Source organism: Sycon ciliatum, chromosome 10, assembly GCF_964019385.1.
Source record: "Sycon ciliatum chromosome 10, ocSycCili1.1, whole genome shotgun sequence".
NCBI lineage: Eukaryota > Metazoa > Porifera > Calcarea > Leucosolenida > Sycettidae > Sycon > Sycon ciliatum.
In genome coordinates, this window is record NC_088652.1 from 10,833,216 (window position 1) to 10,854,144 (window position 20,929).

General features: G+C 45.6%; 1 protein-coding gene across 5 annotated transcripts in view; it reads right to left on the reverse strand.

Moving 5' to 3' along the window:
• LOC135825798 (sushi, von Willebrand factor type A, EGF and pentraxin domain-containing protein 1-like) overlaps positions 1 to 20,929 on the reverse strand; it is a 579,302-nt gene that overhangs the window by 11,001 nt on the left and 547,372 nt on the right. For all 5 annotated transcript variants that reach the window (XM_065338421.1, XM_065338424.1, XM_065338423.1 and 2 more), the window contains 6 exons: positions 18,632 to 18,799; positions 16,915 to 17,088; positions 11,584 to 11,757; positions 10,402 to 10,575; positions 5,066 to 5,239; positions 845 to 1,018 (listed from right to left, as the gene is read on the reverse strand). In XM_065338421.1, coding sequence (XP_065194493.1) covers positions 845 to 1,018; positions 5,066 to 5,239; positions 10,402 to 10,575; positions 11,584 to 11,757; positions 16,915 to 17,088; positions 18,632 to 18,799 — 1,038 coding nt within the window. The remainder of the gene's footprint in view (positions 1 to 844; positions 1,019 to 5,065; positions 5,240 to 10,401; positions 10,576 to 11,583; positions 11,758 to 16,914; positions 17,089 to 18,631; positions 18,800 to 20,929) is intronic.

Below are 20,929 nucleotides of genomic sequence, written 5' to 3' on the forward strand. Positions count from 1 at the left end.
TTTTTTTTGCACTTTCCTTCCCTTCTTGGACCTTTCCTAACGTGAGGCTTCCAGGGTCGTTGGTTTGCGCCTGGGAGAAGTGTTGGAGCCGGGTATCAGGTCATAGAATAGCCCAGTACTCTTTGCCAGTTTTGTGTCTTTTTTTACACTCGCTGACTGTATTATGATCTGGTTACGTTAGCGGACAGTTAGTCATAACTCTCGACATGTTGTCCTTCCTTCCTTTTTTCTTTTCCATAATTGTTGATTGGCAGTTAGCCGTAGAACGTTAGTTGCAGGACCATTCTTCATTGTCATCGTTCAGTGTAGTGCAATGTTGCCATATGCTGATTGTCAAGTAACTGATGGTGCTAGTAGACATTACAGCGGGACTTCTAGTTCCTAGGTCCTTTTATTTGCTAAAATAAAAAAGGTGAAGAAGAAAGTTCCAAAGAGCTACAAGTTACGCTATAATATTATCCACTAACGCCTTTTCTTCTTCATACAAATTAATCCTTGGCTCTCCACCCGAGTCTAACATTTAGAGTTCATTAAAGTTGCATCCTGTGCTGAGCATAATGCGGAGCTAATTCTCTTTTGAGTTCCCACGAGGTGTTAGATACCTGAACGAAATAATATCTCGGATACTGAGCCAATAATTTTTTTAAATATTATTTAATAATATAATTATAATTGAAGAAATCACATGGAAACAAACTATGAAGCAACAATCTACGACTGTAACAATGTAATGTGCAGCCAGAGAGTGTGATAAAAGGGCACAAAACTGATTTGCTACATGGAAACGATAACATACACTTGTGGGCAAGGAAAAGGCTGTTGTCTTGCCTAAAGCTGTACTCACCGACACACGTTGGTTGAGTTGCTGACCATTTTCCAGTCTCAGCGCAATGCTGGACTGCCATACCAGTAAGGTTGAAGCCAGTGTCGCAGCTAAAGGTGACTGTGTTGTTGTACGAGAGCCCTTGTAGCATCTTACGACCGTTCACTGGCGCACCAGGGTCTGCACATGTTATTACTTCAGTAACATGCGTATACCAAACACCACGCACAAAATGGCACACGCACAAATAAAACGACAGAAAATTCAAGTACTTCCAAAGTACAAAACGAAAATAAACACTTTGCTCGAGAAACAAGTATAACTGCCACTTAAACACACACACACCCAGGGAACACACACCCAGGGAACACACACCCAGGGAACACACACCCAGGGAACACACACCCAGGGAACACACACCCAGGGAACACGATAAGATTTCGAAATTGGCCAAAGACAAAGTCCTGCAACTTATGGAAACGGTTGGACCTGGCGGGACACTGTGATTTGGCAAATTTTATGGTACATATCTGGTACTCTTATTGTCTTCGCCACTTTCATACACGACCGCACCGCATATGCATACGTACATGCAACATTACATTGCTGTGTTGCTGGTCACATCAAGTACTCTCATCACATGGATCTCAACTAAATATTTTTGTAACCCTGATTCAAATCCCAGTGCATCGGGCAGCAAGCACAGTAACTGTGAACGTGCAGCGTTTCTGCACATTGAGGAATTCAGTTGGTGTTTCGACAGATAGTTTTCATACAGTCGACAAAGACAAAGTGGGCACTTGCTTGCCCATTCCTATTGCCAGATCCAAGATCGACACCATTTCAGTCACTACTCGAGTTGCCAGAAGATCTTAGGAAGCGTGACGTGCACTTTGAACAGCACTTATAATTCTACTCGATGCTGATTTTCTGACTCACTTTCATTGCTGTTGCTTCGTCGATCCTGCACACGCCTATGCGAAAGGAGACTATTAGTTTGGCAGGATTGCCAGAAGATTACTTTTTTCAATAGAGCCATATCGCAAAGTGTTACATTTCTGAAGCCTCATTTATCTGGAACTAGGACGTTTCCAATTTTTTGGATAGTACAAGCGCCTCATGGAATAGTTCCTAGCTTCTCCAGGAAGCGAGACAAAACTCCTCGAGTGTTTGCTAGTAATCCCCCCCCCCCCCTCTTCCTCTGCACAGTGTGTTTGAGTTGCTCTGGTTTTGTCAGCTGTAGAGGGAGCGGGTTCCTGCACGGTCCTCCACACTTTCATCGTTTTGCGAGAACTGTGGCAATACGCCCAGTGAGAAGGCAGATTTTGCCTGCGCTTCTGGTGAAGTAAAATAACGCCAAACAAACAAACTTAGGGCGTTTCGTTTTTGCTTCGTCCGGCATCATGTGCAATTGGGTAAACTCACCCATTCCACAATACTCTGCAAGTTTCCGAACCATTCCATTATATACAACGTTTCGGCCAATGGCCATCTTCAGGTAGTCAATGATGTCCCTAAGGCTGCAAACGGAACGTTGTATATAATGGGATGGTTCGGAAAATTGCAGAGTAGTGTAGAATGGGTGAGTTCACCCAATTGTATCCACTATGAAACTGCAGGAAGCCTCCAAGCTTCTTCTCAGTTGACATCATGTGCTTTTCTCAACAAATTAATACTATTTGCTCAACATCCGAGTTCTAAAATTTGTATTATTCAAAATGTCTAGAGGTCTATACTTTTGAAAGGCACTATAGTAGCTACGCAGATCAAGGAAAGAGAAAAATGTGATTATAAAAGATGCAGGCCAGCTGGCATTTGGATGTATGGTGGTCTTACAGTAGGAGCTATACAACAGGAAGGATCATTGTACTACCCAATGGTTGGGGTTGCATGTTTACAGTATATGCACAGGTCCTGGTTTCTTGATCTCATGACTTTATCTCATGAGACTGTCTTCTTTAAATTTATTGATTCCTGCTTCACCATCAAGTCTCTTCGATATCGGGGCTGCAACAGTAGAATGATATTGTGTCCTGCCAAGGCAATCTAATTCTTATTTACTTCCTCTAGGAACAAAACAACTTTGTGACTTTTTACGTGACTTTTCAAGGAGGTACTGTGCTCAACAAAAGTGTTCTATTGGAAGGGAAACATTTCAATACGCTCAATGGACATGTGTACAATACCTGCAAGATTGATGGGGAGAACAGAGTCTGAGTCTGAGTCGCCACGGCTCGATTCATCACTGCTAGAACCAACCAAAGTGGCAGGTGGATCGACTTGTTGTCGAATGTCACGGAGCAGCTTCTCCGCGTCCCTGGTCGTCTTCGCTCTTACTACTAGTACTGGTACGTGATATACACCAGTGCCTTCCCTAGCATGTAGTTGGGACCCAGGTGGCGCTAGTACTCATCATCGTCCCCGCTCAAGAGGCTGCCTCCGAACGAGGCGCACAGGCAAAGCCAAACAGTTTTCATTTTCTCCCCATCACTTGACCACTGCTGCGAGGAGATCATCGGAGTGGAGGCTGCTGAAAAAGGCGAGATCTTCTACATTGATGCATGGGATTCGCGGGGGCTGAACTTTGATTTGGAACATTCTAGCCTTGCTGAGCTGAGCGAAGTGACGAGTGTCACAACTTTCGTTTTGGAGTTTTGACATCTTGCCGATCTGTTTGCACTTTGGCTGGTGTTTTTGAGGATGACGGAGATTTCAAAACGCTAGCCGCTATTCCTTTCATACTTTTCTTGCTCCTCAGTTGCATTTTCCTGCTCTTACTCATTCTGAACTAAAAACTTGCAACGACGAGCAGTGAGCACAATGCATTAATTTCCGTAGCTATGCAAAAGACGTTACTTCAGTAATGCATGGGGCTAGCCAGGGTCTACACAGCTTTATTTCCGTGTGTGTTTGTGTGTGTGTTGTGCCGTCGGCATGTCTGGCGCTATCCCGTTACTTTCCCGTACAGTACCATCAATGACAGTTGGCCGCAATATTGTTGTTGTTGTGTTTATTTTAATTCGCAAACCAAACAGGCAGATCTGCCCAATGAAAAGGTGGCGAATGCAGATAGAAAGCAGTAATAAATGAAATTGGGGACTGATGTAATTAGGATAGAGGTGGAGAAAAACTAAGCCAGCTGATCATCAAACAGGACGTTTGGTACTGTAGGTACTAAGGGTGTGCGGGATCATGCTGGCGCGGAACTGGCGGAGCGTGGAGATGGCACGTATATCGCTGGGTAAGGTGTTCCACAGCTGGGCGCCCGGAACGCGAGGCAACCCTTGCCGAACCTGGTGCAAAATGGTGGTTGGCGCAGACCCATGGTGGAGTGCAGCCTAGTTGGGCCAGCTGACGAAGGAACTAGGAGGGCTTGCAGATCAGAACTTGCGTGCCCATTCCGAGACCTCAAGACAAGAACGATGAATTTTTGCCTGAATATCTCGGATACTCTGTAGGTGTCCAATTTCAGCAGGAGGGTACGCGCGGAGGTGTGATGCGAGAGTCCGAAAACCGCCCTTGCCGCCCGATTCTGCATGACTTGTAGCCGATCCAATTGGTTGGCAGTAAGAAGTGGGGAAAACGCATTGGATCCGTACATCAGGTCAGACATGATGATCGCTTTAAAGTAGAGAACTCAGCTCTGATGAGTCAAGCAGCGACGCAACCTCCATAGTGCTCCGATCCTCTGGGCCAGTCGAGTGGTGCAGCGATCAACATGGGCCGTCCAGGACAGATCCGAGTCGAGGAGCACTCCAAGATACCTGGCCGCAGTAACGACAGGAATCGGCGTTTCATGACAGTATACATTGATCGTGTGCTGGGGCTGCTGAGGTTGCCTGTTGGGGTATACAGGGATCACTTGTCTCTTGGCTGCATTCAAAATGAGACCACGGGTCTGCAACCAGTCAGCAAGTGCAGAAACCAAGGCCGATAGCGTAGCAGATACAGTGTCCAGGGATGTGCTGCTGCTGATCATCGCGATGTCATCAGCAAATTGAACTGATGAAGACTGGTTAGCTATGGTTGGAACTTCGCGGGTGTAGATACTGAAAAGGATCGGTCCTGGAACAGAATCGTGTGGCACGCCACAGGATGGTGCAGAAATGGCACTCTGATCCCGTCCAATACAGATACGCTATTCAAAATTTGAATCCTATTTAATAGGACTTTCAAATGCAAGATCATAACATGAAACAACTTGGAAGAATGAGTATGTATAGGAAGTGTTTAGGTACTTACGGGTGCAGATTGGCATGGCGGGTATCCATGCGGCATGCTCAGTGCATGTTCTTGTAGGAGATCCAGACATATTGTAACCTTCATCACACGCATACCTGACGACACTCTGATAGACGGATGTGTGTGGCTGTTGTGAACCATGCTTAGGAGTGCCAGCAACAGGACATTGGATGACTGGAAATAAAAAAAGAAAGATGCACAATGATAGATTCAGCCAAAGTATGACCAGGAATGCTACTTCAGCCTGTAATATCTTTATTATGTTATTATTATTTATTCTTCTTTTACTAGGGACTTCCCAACAGGCGTCAGCGCCTCTTTACAGGGAACCCTAGGTATAATTTGATGGATGAGCGAAATTCAGCGGGTGAACTAGACATGCGGCAAGCCAGTGGAAGTGTATTCCACCCGGCAGCGCCCAAATAAGAAATTGCACGAAAGCCATATCAGGCGTTAGTGGGGGGCCCCGGGCAGAACAAGAGCAGCAGAGACTTGGCCACGGGTGGTGGCTGCAGTGTGAGCACCATGGGCGCGCAAGGTAAAGCGGTCTCGCAGAAGAGGACTAGCAAGTCCATTAAGGCAGCGGTAAACAAATACATAGGTTTTGAAGTTGAGGCGTTTCTCAAGGGCGTACAGGTTAGTCTGACTGTATAGAATAGTGGTGGGAGTCATTCTATCCAACGAAAATATTCTCTTTAATGCAACGTGGCTGGCAGTAAGAAGCTTGTCATATAGGGTTCGTGATAAGCAATGAATATAATTATGCAGTGTTGCCAAACTCAAATATGGACTGAATGATCGATGAATAGAAAAGTCTAAGTGAAGCGGACATTACAAAATGATGAATGAGAATACATGTATCTAAAATGGTTGTTCCTAATCGATTTTCTTGAGACTATCATCAGGGAAAATCGTCTCACAATAGAGGCTATACGGAGAAACAAACTACTTATAGGTTAATGGATAGTGGGAAGTATACAAGGTGAGGTGTGAAAAAAAACTAAAGTGGGAGAGAAGACGAAAGAATTTAGAAGAAAAGATGTGAGAGTGTTCTGACGGTGTGAGCTACTACAAAAGGTGAGTGAAATGAAGGCGTGGAAGCAGGTGAATGTGATAGAGTGAGGAACTGTGAGGTGTAGGTGTATGCGAATGAATACGTGTGTGAATGCTAGGTGAAGAGTCTCAGTTTTGTGACATTTTCTTTCTGAATGCATAGATTAGGATTGTGTTTACGGATGAAAACAGCTTCTAATACCTTAAGTTCACGAAACCTACGAGCACGACACAAAACAGTGAAGCATCTTCTCTCCCACTTTAGTTTTTTTTCACACCTCACCTTGTATACTTCCCACTATCCATTAATCTATAAGTAGTTTGTTTCTCCGTATAGCCTCTATTGTGAGACGATTTTCCCTGATGATAGTCTCAAGAAAATCGATTAGGAACAACCATTTTAGATACATGTATTCTCATTCATCATTTTGTAATGTCCGCTTCACTTATACTATTAATCGCATTAATAAAGTTATTGTCTCCTCGTCGCCTTTTCAATAGAAAAGTCGTTTGCCAAGAATGCTGATAATCTGCTTTGCATGGGCAAATGCTACGACCTTCCTATTGACATTTGCACATACTGCATCCACTTGGGTTGAGAAAGACAGATGTTCGTCAACCAGTATTCCTAAGTACGGAGCGTAAGCAGATAGGACTATTCAAGTGCCCAGGGTGTTGACTGCGATGCCAGGTGGCAGCTTCGTGCCCGGTCGCCGGAGCAGGACAAACTGAGTCTTGGACGGGTTTAACACCAGACCCTTCCGATCTAGGTAGCGATCCAGAGCGGCAAGGTCATCACTCAGCTGGGTTGTGATAATCTGGATGGACTTGTGCCTGATATAGAGTGTAATATCATCGGCATAAAGTTGATTCAATGCATGTTGGAAGCACTGGAGTGCATCACGGGTGTAAATGCAAAATAGCAATGGGCCGAGCACTGCGCCTTGTGGGACGCCTCTTGTGCAAGGGTGGGCCCCACCTAGCTGTTGTCCTACTCTTACTCGCTGGACGCGTCTGGTCAGGTAGCTTGCAAACAAAGCAGTGCAGTGTCAGCGATGCCAAGCATCTTCAACTCGTCAACGAGCTCTTGATGCTTAACTCGGTCAAAAGCTTTGCTCATATCTGCAACCACTATGCCGCAGTACTCGTTATTATCAAGGGCTTTGAGCCATTCGTCGACCACTAGCGCTAGGCAGTCCTCACACGAGCTGTTGGAATGGTAGGCAAATTGATTGTCAGGCACGTACATGATGTTGTGTAACTTAAAGAATGCAATCAGCTGCTCCAAGACAACTCGTTCTAATATCTTGCTGCATATGGGCAAGAATGACACTGGTCTGAGAGAGCTTTCTGCATCGCCTGATTTGAAAACTGGGCTGACTGTGGCATTCTTGAAAATATCTGGTACGCACCCTGTGCTCAGAGATTTATTGATAATATCAGTGAGAGAAACTGCTATGGAATCACAACCATTCTTCAGTACGGCTGGTACGACTTTGTCAGAGCCAGGTGACTTACTTGTGTTTGTTGCTTTGAGCAGTGTGGTGATGTGCGCCACAGTTACGGGTCGAAAATGGGACAGTCGAGCAGCAGTAGTTGACTGTTGGGTGGCTGGGTGTAAACATATGTCAGCAGGCTGGCTTAAATCGTGCACTATGTTAGCAAATGTCTCTGTCAGACTACTGAGAGATGCAATTGGCTGATTTCTTACTTTCCGCCTGCCAGACAGACTGTTAAGAAGAGCCCACTGACCTCTAGGATTTCGTCGGAGTGCCGAGAACTGGTGCATCAGGAAACGGGATTTCAGTCTCCTACTCAGAAGCGTCCCCTCGCGTCTAACAGATCGATACTGTTGCTTAAGAACCATATTCCCAGGCTGCGAAAGGACTCTACGATGCAGAGTACTTCTGCGCTGCAGCAGTTTCCGTAGCTCTGGTGTTGCCCACGGTTGAGGCTTAGGTTTGGGACAGAGGGGTAGTCTAACTTGTTTAGATGGAGCATGCGTATCTGTAACAGCAGCGATAGACGTTAGAAGATGGCAAGTTTGACTGTCCAATGTTGAAAATGAGGATGAGTCCTCGAGCATACCATTCAGGTCAGCATTAAATTGAGAGTAGTTGATAGTAGCTATTCCTGGTTTTCTCACAACCTTAGTTCTTTGGGTTGCTGGGGGCTTCCATTCTGGTATTACAATATCAAGGCGGACTAGGTGGTGATCAGTAAGATCTGACATGGGGATGATCGTTGGATTGGGCAATGGAAAGGTAGTGTTCAACAGAGCCAGGTCAAGACACGTGTTTGACTGCGCTCTAGTTGGTGCGTGGACAATGTTCTGCAGCTGGTGTTCTGCACAAGGCTTAAGTAGATGATAATGATGTACAGTCGGTTGTAAGATGTCCGTGTTCAAATCTCCCAGAACTAGCAGGTCAGAGCTGTCTACGAAAATGCCATCCAACTGGGCACTGTACTGCTCCCAGAATTCTGTGTCAGAGCTCGGTGGGCGGTAGACTGAACTCACGAGGAGCTTACACGCATCTGGCTCCCGTGCAATGCGAACTGACACAAACGACTCCAGATGTGTGTTGGATGCGGGCATGATGAGACGAGCGCGGAGACTGGACATGACGTACAAGCACACACCTCCGCCCCTCAAGTTCCTGTCGTTCCGATATATCCGATATCCAGGGATGTTCAGCAGGGAATCTGATACTGAGCTGTCTAGCCAGGTTTCATTAATTGACATGATGTGAATTTTATTGGCATGCAGGATATGATGGATTTCATGAACTTTGTTTCGTAGACTGCAGATGTTCATATGAGCAACTTTGAGGACGGCGCGGTTGTCTGGCTGGGGGTTCCCTGATATGTCCTATTGGGCAGACAGCAGAGCCTGGATGGCATTGTCAGAGAGAGGTGTCCCTTTGTCATCCAATATGACGTCATAAGACAGAGAGCACTTGACCTTTTTGGCTCGAAGTTGCTTATACTTCGGTAGTACTGCCTTCCGCTTCGTTTGCTGTTGTCGAGTCAGGTGGTTGTTGACGTACACATCATGTCCATTCACTTTTAGGCCAAGGCGATCCTTGTACGCTGACGCCTTGAGGCGCTTGTTTCCAAAGCGTACCCTGACAGGAGCTGAACCTGGCGCTGGAGTCTCATGTTCAGTAGCGCGTGGGCGCAAACGTTCGACTTCCAGCAGGTCAGAGGCCGAACATTTGAACAGAGTACTGCAATGCAGGGATAGGGTTTCATTCGATGATGCAGGCAGTCCTCGTACTATGACGCTGGTAGTACGGTTGGACCTCTCAACCTCCTCGGCAATGATGTCGAAGAGGTTGTATGGTTCGAGTTGGACTACCGGTCCTGCATTTGCCGCCTCCGAGGTCAATGGTGCACCAACTGGTCCGCCTTGCACTGCTGTACTACATGTACTAATGCTGGTGTCGTCTGTCAAAAATCGTACCGTGGCGGCAAGGTCAGTCTTTTACCGCTCCAGATCACCAAGTCTTGCCTTCAGAGCTGTCACCTCCGTGGTTAGGTCTGCAACCGGTGTCACCAGGTTTGCCAGCCGGTCGTCTAACAACTCGGACATACACGTCCTAAATTCCTTCATCATGTCCACGGGGGCCTCATCTTGAGTGGTGAACATGCGTTAAGGACCCTTAGTGCTTCCCAGCCATGCCACTTCTAAACCTTCTGTAAGTGCTCTGTTGATGGACTTCTACCAACAAGCTTTGCAACATGCAAATTCAATTTCGCTTGAAGTGACCCAAAACCAGAGTGTTCGTACTGAGAAGGTTACAGCTCATGCACCAAAAGAGTACCAGTAGATGAACAATTTATTATGTACACACACACATACTTCAGTACACTTCATACTCTCATACTGGTAGTCTCACGTTGTTATTATTTCTCACATCCGCATCATTTTTTTTCTCTTCGCCCACCCCTGTTATCAGTTCACACTTCTCTAGTCTTTCACATTGTGCATTTCGTACTCTTCTACGTAGATATTGTTTATTGCTAGGTTTCATTATTGAGACGCATTTCCCTGATGAATATCCCTAGAAAAATTGTTAGAAAATGTTATTATCCATATTTTGTTCCTGTTGATTACTACGTCCAATGTCCGCTTCGCTGATTCTGCTGATTGCTACTTCGAAGTATAAAGAAGTTATTGTCTCTGCGCCGCTTGTTAATATATTATGTATATTCACAAAACAGATAGGCTCTAAGCTGTCCAGATAACTACTTGTCGTAAAATACAGGAAGAGTGAACTCACTTTCGCAGACTGGCAGAGTTGCTGACCAAGTTTTATTGGCTAAACACCGCCTAGTCAATGATCCTGACATGTCGTAACCAATATCACACTGATACGAGACAACACTGTTGTAGTGTTGGCTGTTCAGCGTACCCGAACCATTCACTGGACTACCAGGATCTGGACAGGAAACAACTGCAACAACAAAAATGAAAGCAAAGAATACTGCAGAGTGAGAAGTTTTAACATGTAAGAAAATCGGTCAACACAATTAATTTTTCACACTTTCGTAATCCCGGTTGAATATCCTACCTCTTGTTGAAGTTTGAGGACAAAATGAATTAGTTTCTATAACCATTTGGTTCTTCACAAGTTATACAAAAGAGAAAAACCAAGGAACTACAAGTTACGCTATACTATGTACAATAATATACATACAAACTGGCTGGCGGTACTGACGTTCTGCCATTAACTGGCTGACAGCTCTAGCACATCTCGGATGTGCACTCCAATGTTATGGCATGAGCTGATTGCTTAGTAACTGGTGGTGTTAGCGGACAGTATAGCGTAACTTGTAGTTCATTGGTCTTTCTCTTTTGTACAAATTAAACCCTGGCTCTCCATCAGGGTCCATTCTTCTCAAGTGTGTGAATTAGTTTCTATAATTATACTCAGAGTTGTGACAAAGCTTCGAATGTCTCTAGTCTTTCTATAATCATAACTAATTTGCAACATGGAAATTCGAGATTGTTTGAAGTAACCCCAAACCACAGTATTCATAGTGAGAGGTTATAGATCATGCACCAAAAGGGTACCAATTCATGAGCAATAATTATAATTGTCGCACTCTTCAGCACCTTGTTGAGCACTCTCAGTATGCTGCTCTGGGGCTGCTGCATTAAGCATTGCCCGCTACTTTTTATATTGTGAGCAATCTGGCGCTAGAGCGACGAGCTACCTTAAAATGTCTGTGGTGCCTCTCTTTGAAACCATGACTGTTAGCTCGGCTTCATTAAAGCTCGTAGCTGTGCTGATGAGGCCTTTAAGGCCGAAACAGCTTGCTGTCTGCAGCAGCGGGTGAACATTATACTCACTGCAGGCAGTGAATATAGTATGTATTGTCAAGAAGGCTGTATGCTGTCCAAAAGGCTCTAAGCTGTCCACAAGGCTACTTGTTGTTATTTAAATGAATATTCAACTCACTGTTGCAGACTGGAAGGGGTGCAGACCAAGCCTTATTGGCTAAGCACTGGCTAGTCATTGATCCTGACATATCGTAACCCATATTACACTGGTACACGACAACACTGTTGTAGTGCAGGCTGTTCAGTGTACGCATGCCATTCACTGGACTACCAGGATCTGGACAGGAAACAACTGCAATAACAAAAATGAAAGCAAAGAATAATGAAATACTAATGGATTTGGATGTTCAACCAACAACACAATTTCAAAAAGGGAAAGGAACACATGGGTCGCGATCAGCGAAAACATGTCTTTGGGTTTTCGCAAAAAATAATGAGAAAAAAACGGAAGGACAAAGTGTTTTGTAGAGCTTGTTCATGCTTCTCTTCCTTCATGAACATCTAGTGATACTTGAGCAGCTTGCACGGCCCGACGATCACTGTGCATGGGGCAGGTTTGTTCAGGTGTCAGCAAGTCCGCAGCGGCGGGACTGCAGAGAAACAATGCTGCCCGAATAACCACTTCGTGTTAAGGGGCTCTCAAACTCATCGTCATCACTGCCTCTGCTACTGGCTGATCATCTGAGCCCAGACCGCATCAGCCATTGACCTCTTTGGACGGGTACCATTGTTGCATTCTCTCAGGAATGCCTCAAGAGGTTGCTTCACTCCCTGAAGGGTTAGCAAGGACAACGCTTTTCTCAGAGATAGTAAGCTAATGAGAGGGCACATGTTTGACGGAGGGCCATTCTTTTTATTCGGTTTCTGCAAAGCAATCAGCGTTCCATGTCAAAGAGTTAGTGGCTGGTGTATTTCAGCCTGCTTGCTAGCGCCGATGTGAGAGTCTCGCTTCCGAATTTGAACTCTGCTGGCCCTGCATCTGGGGCACAAGCTCTGTCATTACTGAGGCGTCCAATGCTTTGCTGCAGTTCCTCTTGGGTAATGGGATTCTCAAGAGGTCTTGGGTCTCCGACGAATGCTTCTACTGGCTTTGATGTTTCGCTATTGAATTGACTACAGGAGTGTTTTACCACAGCAGCTGCTGCATCTATGCTGTTACCTACGGTACGACCGTCTTTGTCCTCCACCACTGGCTTAGCTGCAGTTTTTTTTCTCTTCATGAGTCTTACGGGCTGAAACATCTGGGCGCCATCACGGAGCTGCTCAGCTTCTCTTGCCTGATCATCTAAACGCCTGGTAACATTCTCAAGGCGAAGTCTCCTGATTTCCGGGCGTAATTTCTTTTGCTTTAGTGACAATGCTTCTATTTCGGAATTGAAGCCGCCTTTCAGTCCTGTTACTTTGGCATAACCAATAGTGTCTGCGGCTGCTTCTTTGACGATCTCTATAATCTTGGTGCAGGTAGTCTGTGTGTCAGGTTCAGAAAGCATAATTATTGTGCACCTTGTGTGTTACAGTTTCAGTTATTTGGTCAATATCTGACCGTGTTGCCGTCTTCACGCTACGCCTGACAGTTGCTGACAGCGCTGATAGGGCCAAAGGAGGTGGGACAAGAGTCAGTACGAGTACACGCGACATGCCCAAATTCGCCAAGACCCGTCGATAATCCGATGAAGTCAGTGCACCGCCATAACTCCTGCAGTTCTTCAGTAGTCTTTTCTGCAGAACAAATCACACAAGATGTAGTCTATGTGATTATACACTGGCAGAGTCCTTCCAGTATCTCTGTCCTTTCTCCAGCCAGTGCAGGTTGCTTGGTGCCTAGCAGAAGCCTGGAGTGTGGTGTTGCTCACGTATAGCTGATCGCATTCGCAGAAGTTGACGAGTGCATGATCGCTGACACTTCTACGGCCCTGTCCATGAGGTCAAATGCTAGCTGGTCCACCAGGCCCAAGCGTCCCTACTTTCGCGTTGAAATATCCGATTATGAAGAGTGGGGGATACCCCAACACCTGGTCTAGAGCCGTCAGGAGGTTGTCGTGAAACGTTTCGAGTTCGTCGTGTTCTTTGGCGCATCTCGTGGGCTTTAAGGCGTATGTGCTGATAATGGCTACAATCGTCCGTGTAATCGTACTGGCTCCTGTCCCTCTTCCTTTGGCCCATTGAGCGCTGTCCTCAACTGTCAGGCGTAGCGTCAAGACGGCAACACGGTCAGATATAGACCTGTAGTGGTGTATTTGCTCTACATGTGACCGAGCCACGACAAAGCGATGTCTATAGTGTTTGCAGATAGGCTGCCGGCCGATAAATCTCGAGCCATTCCATATACCGCAAACAACAAATATCCACTTTGTAGTCTACACGGCGAGGTCTTGAGAAAGCGCCTCTTGCTTCAGCCGTGAAAATAGTCCGAGAGAGAGAGACAGAGAGAAAGGGATATAATATATATATATATAGAGAGAGAGAGAGAGACAAAGAGAGGGAGGGAGGCAGAGAGAGAGAGAGAGAGAGAGAGAGAGAGAGAGAGAGAGAGAGAGAGAGAGAGAGAGAGAGAGAGAGAGAGACAGAGAGACAGAGAGAGAGAGAGAGAGACAGAGAAAAAAGAGAGAGAGACACAGAGGGAGACACACACAAAGAGAGAGAGAGAGAGAGAGAGAGAGAGAGAAGAGAGAGAGAGAGAGAGAGAGAGAGAGAGAGAGAGAGAGAGAGAGAGAGAGAGAGAGAGGGAGGGAGGCAGAGAGAGAGAGACAGAGAAAAAAGAGAAAGACAGAGAGAGAGACACACACACAAAGAGAGAGAGAGAGAGAGAGAGAGAGAGAGAGAGAGAGAGAGAGAGAGAGAGAGAGAGGGAGAGAGAGACACACATATACACACACACACAGGGAGACACAGAGACACAGAGAGACACAGAGAGATAGAGAGAGAGAATGAGAAAGAGAGAGAGAGAAAGAGAAAGAGGAAGAGAGAGAGAGAGAGAGAGAGAGAGAAAGAGAGAGAGGGAGAGAGGGAGAGAGAGAGAGAGAAAGAGAGAGCGAGAGGACAGCGTAACCTTCCTCAACCAAACAAATCAGATACTACTGTACTACTAGTTACCGCCATCTTGCGCTCACGCTCGGTCCCTCTACTCTCAATTTTCCGTACTTTTGACTTCCAATCCTGACTCGGCAGGTTTCTGGCCTCTCCGCAGTCTGTCCTCACGAGAGGGTCGCTTTGGAGGTAATGCAGCAATACAACAGAATAGAGTTCCTTCTCGTACGCGACCAACTTCCGTTGTGCTCGACTCCGCTTCCTCTGCAGGGAAGTACATGTAGTCAAACTCCAGGACCATGACTTGCTTGCTGCAGCCTATGACTACACTATTTCCAATGATACTAAAATCTCCCTCATCCAAGCTCACCTCGCGCTATGGCATGACTCGATCTTTCTGCATTTTCGTGTTGGGAAAGGAACGTACGGAACGGGAGCCTCAGTCTTCACTTCCATGCAACCATGAGCACAGTAGCGCTTTGGCATGCTGATACAAGCCAAATCACAACAGCTCTAGCCAAAACGCCACATCAGTGCTCGTCAGCCTGAGGTAAAAAGCGAAAGTGAGGCAAAAAGCGAAAGTCTGAAACTCAAATGGTCGGGAAGTCACTCTGAGCGGAAGGTCGACTTGCGTCGTCTCGAACCCAGACAATCTTTGTGCAAGTCATCTATTGTTGAAACTCAAAGTATGTGCAGACGGAGAATGGTGCACACATCCTCGCGAAAAGGAAAAGGACATTTTGCAAGAAGAAAAAAAGGCAAATGAACTCCAAGATATGCTATAATGTCCACAAACACGACCAGCTACTATACAATCAGCTCATGCGATCACATAGCAATACACTGACTGACGGTACTGAATCTCAACAACTAACTGCCAATCAGCTCTAGCATGTCTTGGGTGCCCAACCCAACAGCCTTACCAACTTGGAAGGTTTTAAGTTGTAAGGTGAAGTTTCTAAGTTTAACCTTCCCCACGTGTGTTATTTCTACTTAGTCTGCCAAGTTACAATTGGCGCTTATCATCGCACTCGATGTTCTGCCTATGGTATGCCGCATGGACCCACCGATTCACCATCCAGCCATCACCACAGATCATTGCATCCAACAACATGGCAGCGGAGACCATCACAGAAGTTGCAATCGGTTCGTTTGCATCTATTTTACTTAAGCTGCCACCAGTGAACACTTCCGTCAGCATATTTGAAACACTGCAACATCCGCTCCAGTTGGTAAAATAGGTCAGAATGTTCGCACTTCAGAGCGATGGTGAATACAGTGTCTGCATACTTCCAGGTATATGGTGGCAAGCATGGTTTTCCATGGAGAGGTATAGAAAAGCTGAAAAAGCGCTTTGCGAGCTTGAGTTTGAGTGCTCGCCTGTGCAGTGCCTAGTGAAGAGCTATCACCAGCAAATCGCTGACGAAGAAACCACAGCTCATGTCATCTCCAGAAAGTTATACCAACCCGGCGAACACACGCTCAAGCTCACAGAGGGCCACGCACTGGAGCTGATCAAAATAAACACCAAGTCTTTAGGAAAACTCCCATCCAAGCGACTTGTAGGAAACTCGCAGAAATGAGATACGCCTGCTCCAGAGTCAGTGCGACACTGCTGCAAGGCGTTAGGTGCAATACGAACAGATGCTACATCAAGCGGAAGCTATCACTGCACTGCACCAGTGGCTCACGTGGGTGCTGATCAGCAAGTACGACAAGTGCAAAAGGCACTTTGAAAGAAGGACAGTGATGCGGTGTTGCCTTTTTGCTTCAAAGAAAGGCATTTTTGCGACGAAAGGAGGCCACAGACAGGCACCACACTGGTAGTCTCACTCAGCTTCTAAGTGGCAAGATGACAGGAACGACAGGTCACACCCTTTTGTAGTGATTCGAGACAAGAAGAAGTGAAACAAGGTATGAAACTTGTGGCAGTTGTAGGGATCGAATGTTTTGAGCTCTTCCTCCAGCGACGATAGTGACGAGTGAGACATGTAACTTGCTTGAATTTTCGGCTGAGTTGCTTCCTGACATGTAAAATATATACATTGGGTTTTCTGATCGTGGCAAGCTTCAGATATTAATTAATTTTGACGTTCTATTCTCGAGAGAAGAGTGAAGATAAGCGCCAATTTCACCTTGGCGGACCAAGTATACCTTAGAACCATCCAAGCTGGAAGGCTGTTGGAGTATGTTAAATGTAGAATGTCAGTACCGTCGGTAAGGGTCGTGCATTGTGATGGCATGTGCTCATTTAAAAGTAACTGGTTGTTTTGGTAGACATTATAGACGTTTGGTTCCTTGGTCCTTTTTCTTCTTTAATTAAATACGAATTAATCTGTAGCTCTCTTGAACCTTTGCAATGGTCTTTGTTCTTGATCCTTCAAAACTCCTGGTCAAAATGAAAGAAAGAGAAGTCACTCACCTGTACATGTTGGAATTGGTGTTGACCAGGTGTGATTTGTAAGACAATTACTGAATCTCGAGCCCTGGAGACGGTACCCATAGTTGCACAGGTATACCAGTACAGTATCAAATCGCAAGCCTTGATGGAAAATGCTACCATTGCTTAAGTTGCCCGGATGTGGGCAAAAGGTTTCTGAAATCACAAAAGAATCACAGATGAAAGAGGTTACTCCCAGATGCGTGCATGCATTTCACATACTTTGAAGTATATTGATCCTGAACCATCACCACAGCACTTCAACAAAAATAGAACTCACCCAAGGGTTGTCTATAAATTATTGTTAAAACTTCAAGAATCCCAAAGTTTCACACTCCCAAGCGACCAAAGAAGAACGAGAACGGAAAGACTGCATGGTACGGGTTAGAGAGAGAGAGAGGGAGAAAGAGAGAGAGAGAGAGAGAGAGAGAGAGAGAGAGAGAGAGAGAGAGAGAGAGAGAAAGGGAGAGAGGAGAGAGAGAGAGAGAGAGAGAGAGAGAGAGAGAGAGAGAGAGAGAGAGAGAGAGAGAGAGGAGAGAGAGAGAAGAGAAGAGAAGAGAGAGAGAGAGAGAGGGAGAGGGATAGAGAGACAAAGTCAGACAAAAAGGAGGAGAGAGAGTGATAGATAGCTAGAAATATAGAGTGCTACATCAAGGGCCAGGGGAGACCTGGCAAATATGGGGTGCAATCAGCAGCCCAGTCCAACGAAGCAAAATGGCCCACTAGAAGCTTTGTTGTGCAGACTTCTCGGCTCGGGAGAGGATGTACGCCTTCTTCCTTCGGTCTGCCAGTTCATAATGGTATTAATCACAGGATATTCCTTTGACCCGGCGAGACCACATACTGCTTGTAGCAGGAGTAACACGTCTTGATATTGTGGAACATGGCTGGTTAACCGTTGCTGAAAACTATAAAGGCTCTTTCTTGTTCGTCCAGCAAACTACTTGAAAGTGAAATACTTTCACTATCGCGCTCAAGCAGCAGTTTGCCAACTGCCGAGTTACGTTTTTGGTTATGTTCTCCATCTTATTGTGGCGAAAATGGGCTTTTGATGGCTTTAAACTGTCCAATAATGAGTGATCTACGGGTCACAGTTTGGAGCTCTGTGCACCTTCCAAGATGGCAAAAAGAGGGCCCGAAATCATGGGTGAAGGTCAACAAAAATGATCAAAAAGCAAAATGGAACCCAATTACAGTTTTCTCTGATGGAGTGATTTCACCTCCTCCTATGAACTTGAAAACTCAATCCCTGTCATATGCAGGTGTTGGACACAGATTTATCAGACAGTAAGAAGCAAATGACGTTTTCCGAGCCTGGGAAGGCCCTACACATGTGGCCCAACTAGTGATTATGAATATGGGAACCTTTTGATGCCAACCAGAATCAATCATAAGCAACGTTCCTTATACAACTCACCAATGATCTGTAAAAAGGACTGAATGCTGTTTCCGGCTTTGAAGTCCTATTACTCATCTCACCGGCACAAGCAAAAAAAAGAACTCAGATGGTGAGTCCAGGAAACAAATTGACTTTCATGCCGTGGAATGTCTCAGGACTCCTTGTGACTTTTTTGTGATTAATTGTGTACGTTTGACATCTGACTGTTCAAAATCTGGTGCAGTTGGTGAACTCGTTCACATCACTTGTGCCCACAATTTCCAGGTTACAAAGTAAGGATCTTATCAGCATAACTTTTACCTTTACAAACAGGGCGTTGGCCAGACCAGGTTCCGTTGTCCTCACATATGCGACTTTGTGCAGCATAGCCTTCGGCGCATTCATAGTTGACAACGCTGAGATACACCGAGGTGAAATTGCGCCGTGTACCATTCACGGGTATGCCTGGATCGTTGAAGCATTTAACAACTAGAGGAAGACACGAAGACAGATAGACAAGTTTATTCCAGGTTAATTTCAAGCTATTCTTCATTATGACTGTGATTTGACACAACGCAAAGCACTAGCAAAACGACTTCAAGAGAAACAGCAACCTACCAAATTTTAGAATGTCATTCAGCATTCAGTGGTTAGGTCACTGAATACATGGCACTTAAGGGCGGACCACTGTTACTGTGAGTGGGAGTATGCCTAATTACGTTTTTGCTCCCAACATTGATGCTTATGTAGTGGTGATTGAATGTACAAAGAAGACACAAATCAGTCAAAATTCGCCAAAATTCGCATCCTCTCCCTTTGTGTGAACTTCATTGCCTAAAAAATACGGAAAATTCACCAGCACCTACTGGAATCCAATTGATTCCAAATAGACTAGCGATGCTCTAAACTAAGGTATCGGGGAGTCATCGACATATTGAAAACTTCATGTGTGGTACAGGAGATCCTGGGTGTAGTCATAAACAATATGAGGCCAAACCAGTCTTCCATGGCCACTTCTCACCTCAACCCACTGGCTCGGCCATACTACCCACACTGCCAGGAAAAGCTAAACCTGTTCTCCATTAAGAGACCATGTCTGAGAATACCAAATTATGTGTGAAAGTGGACCTCTCCGATTTCGCTTAAAACTTGCAGGTATGTTCCCTTTGGGGTGTAGATCGATTGTGCAAAGCCCTTGAAAAAGTTCCTGAAGGGAACCTTGACACTTGAATACCCCTCAAAATGGCCAAAATGTCATACTATTTATGGGTCTACAAACGAGTCACGCCACAGCGTATACGAACAAGCTACAAACAAAACTCCATCAAGCCAACATTGCGTCACCTTAGAAGAGTTCCTGGAGCAGTACTGCTTAGTCACGCCAATATCACAACAGACCATGGCCATCACCCTCTGACGCCAAAAATGATCGTCTTGAAAAGTGCCAATTTACAACCGCTGCCAAAACAGCCAGCTACGTCCTCAATTTGTAAGAACTATACACGGGCAGATAGTAGAACACCTCTTCTAGCGCTGCGGACATGTCCCCATCTTCCTTTTGGGGTTTTCTGGAAATAAACGTTTTTGAATTTTTCCACTCGACCATTCTGAAATACGGCCACAGTCATACCTGCGCAGGAAAGATCGCCCCTCCGCGATGTTTCCTCAGCAGTTTCTAACACTACTCCCAACGCTGCAGAATAAAGTGTATTGTTGACTCTGACAAGGAAAACCAGCGGTGATCATTTGTCACTCCAAACGACAAGCTTCTCCTTGTGCCACCGACAATTTTTGGTGCGATCGTTGATGTAAAAGTGACTGAAGTCCTGAGCGCAGGTTTTGAATTTTATTGCAAGAGTTTCGTGTCAAAACACTCCATCAGACAGCATATGACCAAGATGAACAATCACTAGAATATGTACGGAGAAGGGGAGAAGGGGGCAAAGGCGATGGAGGTACATTTCAATAGCGCGAGGGAAAGGGATGACAAAGTCAGCGTGATTATAAGAGGAAAAAGATGTTGAGAGTATAGAGCATAGCCAGTCAGGGTAGAGAAACAGCGCGATTTTCTGGCAACACATCAGTACAGATTTGTGCTGCATTGTTTGTTTGAATTTGAATTCTTTATTCTCACGATGGCACCATCGCCAATAAGAGATAAATTTATGAGAAGGTGAGATTGTGGGTTAAAAAATTGTTATACATCACATTGTGACCTAGGGTGGCAAAAAAGGTGATGGGGATTGTGCTGCAGGAATCACTCACGCCAGGCAAGGGGGTGACTACCACACCCGCCAAGGCATAGGAAAACCGGTCACAGAAGCCAAGACCCGCAAAAGCGCCTGAGCCATGAGCCCTGGGGAGTGCTCACCATTCCCGCGCCCCGCGGAACCCAGCCCTGACCGCCACCTCCCCGGCCCCGATGGGCAAAACAAATACAAATACAAATACAATGCAGCACAAATCTGTACTGATGTGTTGCCAGAAAATCTCGCTGTTTCTCTACCCTGACTGGCTATGCTCTATACTCTCAACATCTTTTCCTCTTATAATCACGCTGATTTTGTCATCCCTTTTCCCTGTTTGATTCATTGCTGTGTAATATTTGTATTACTTGCT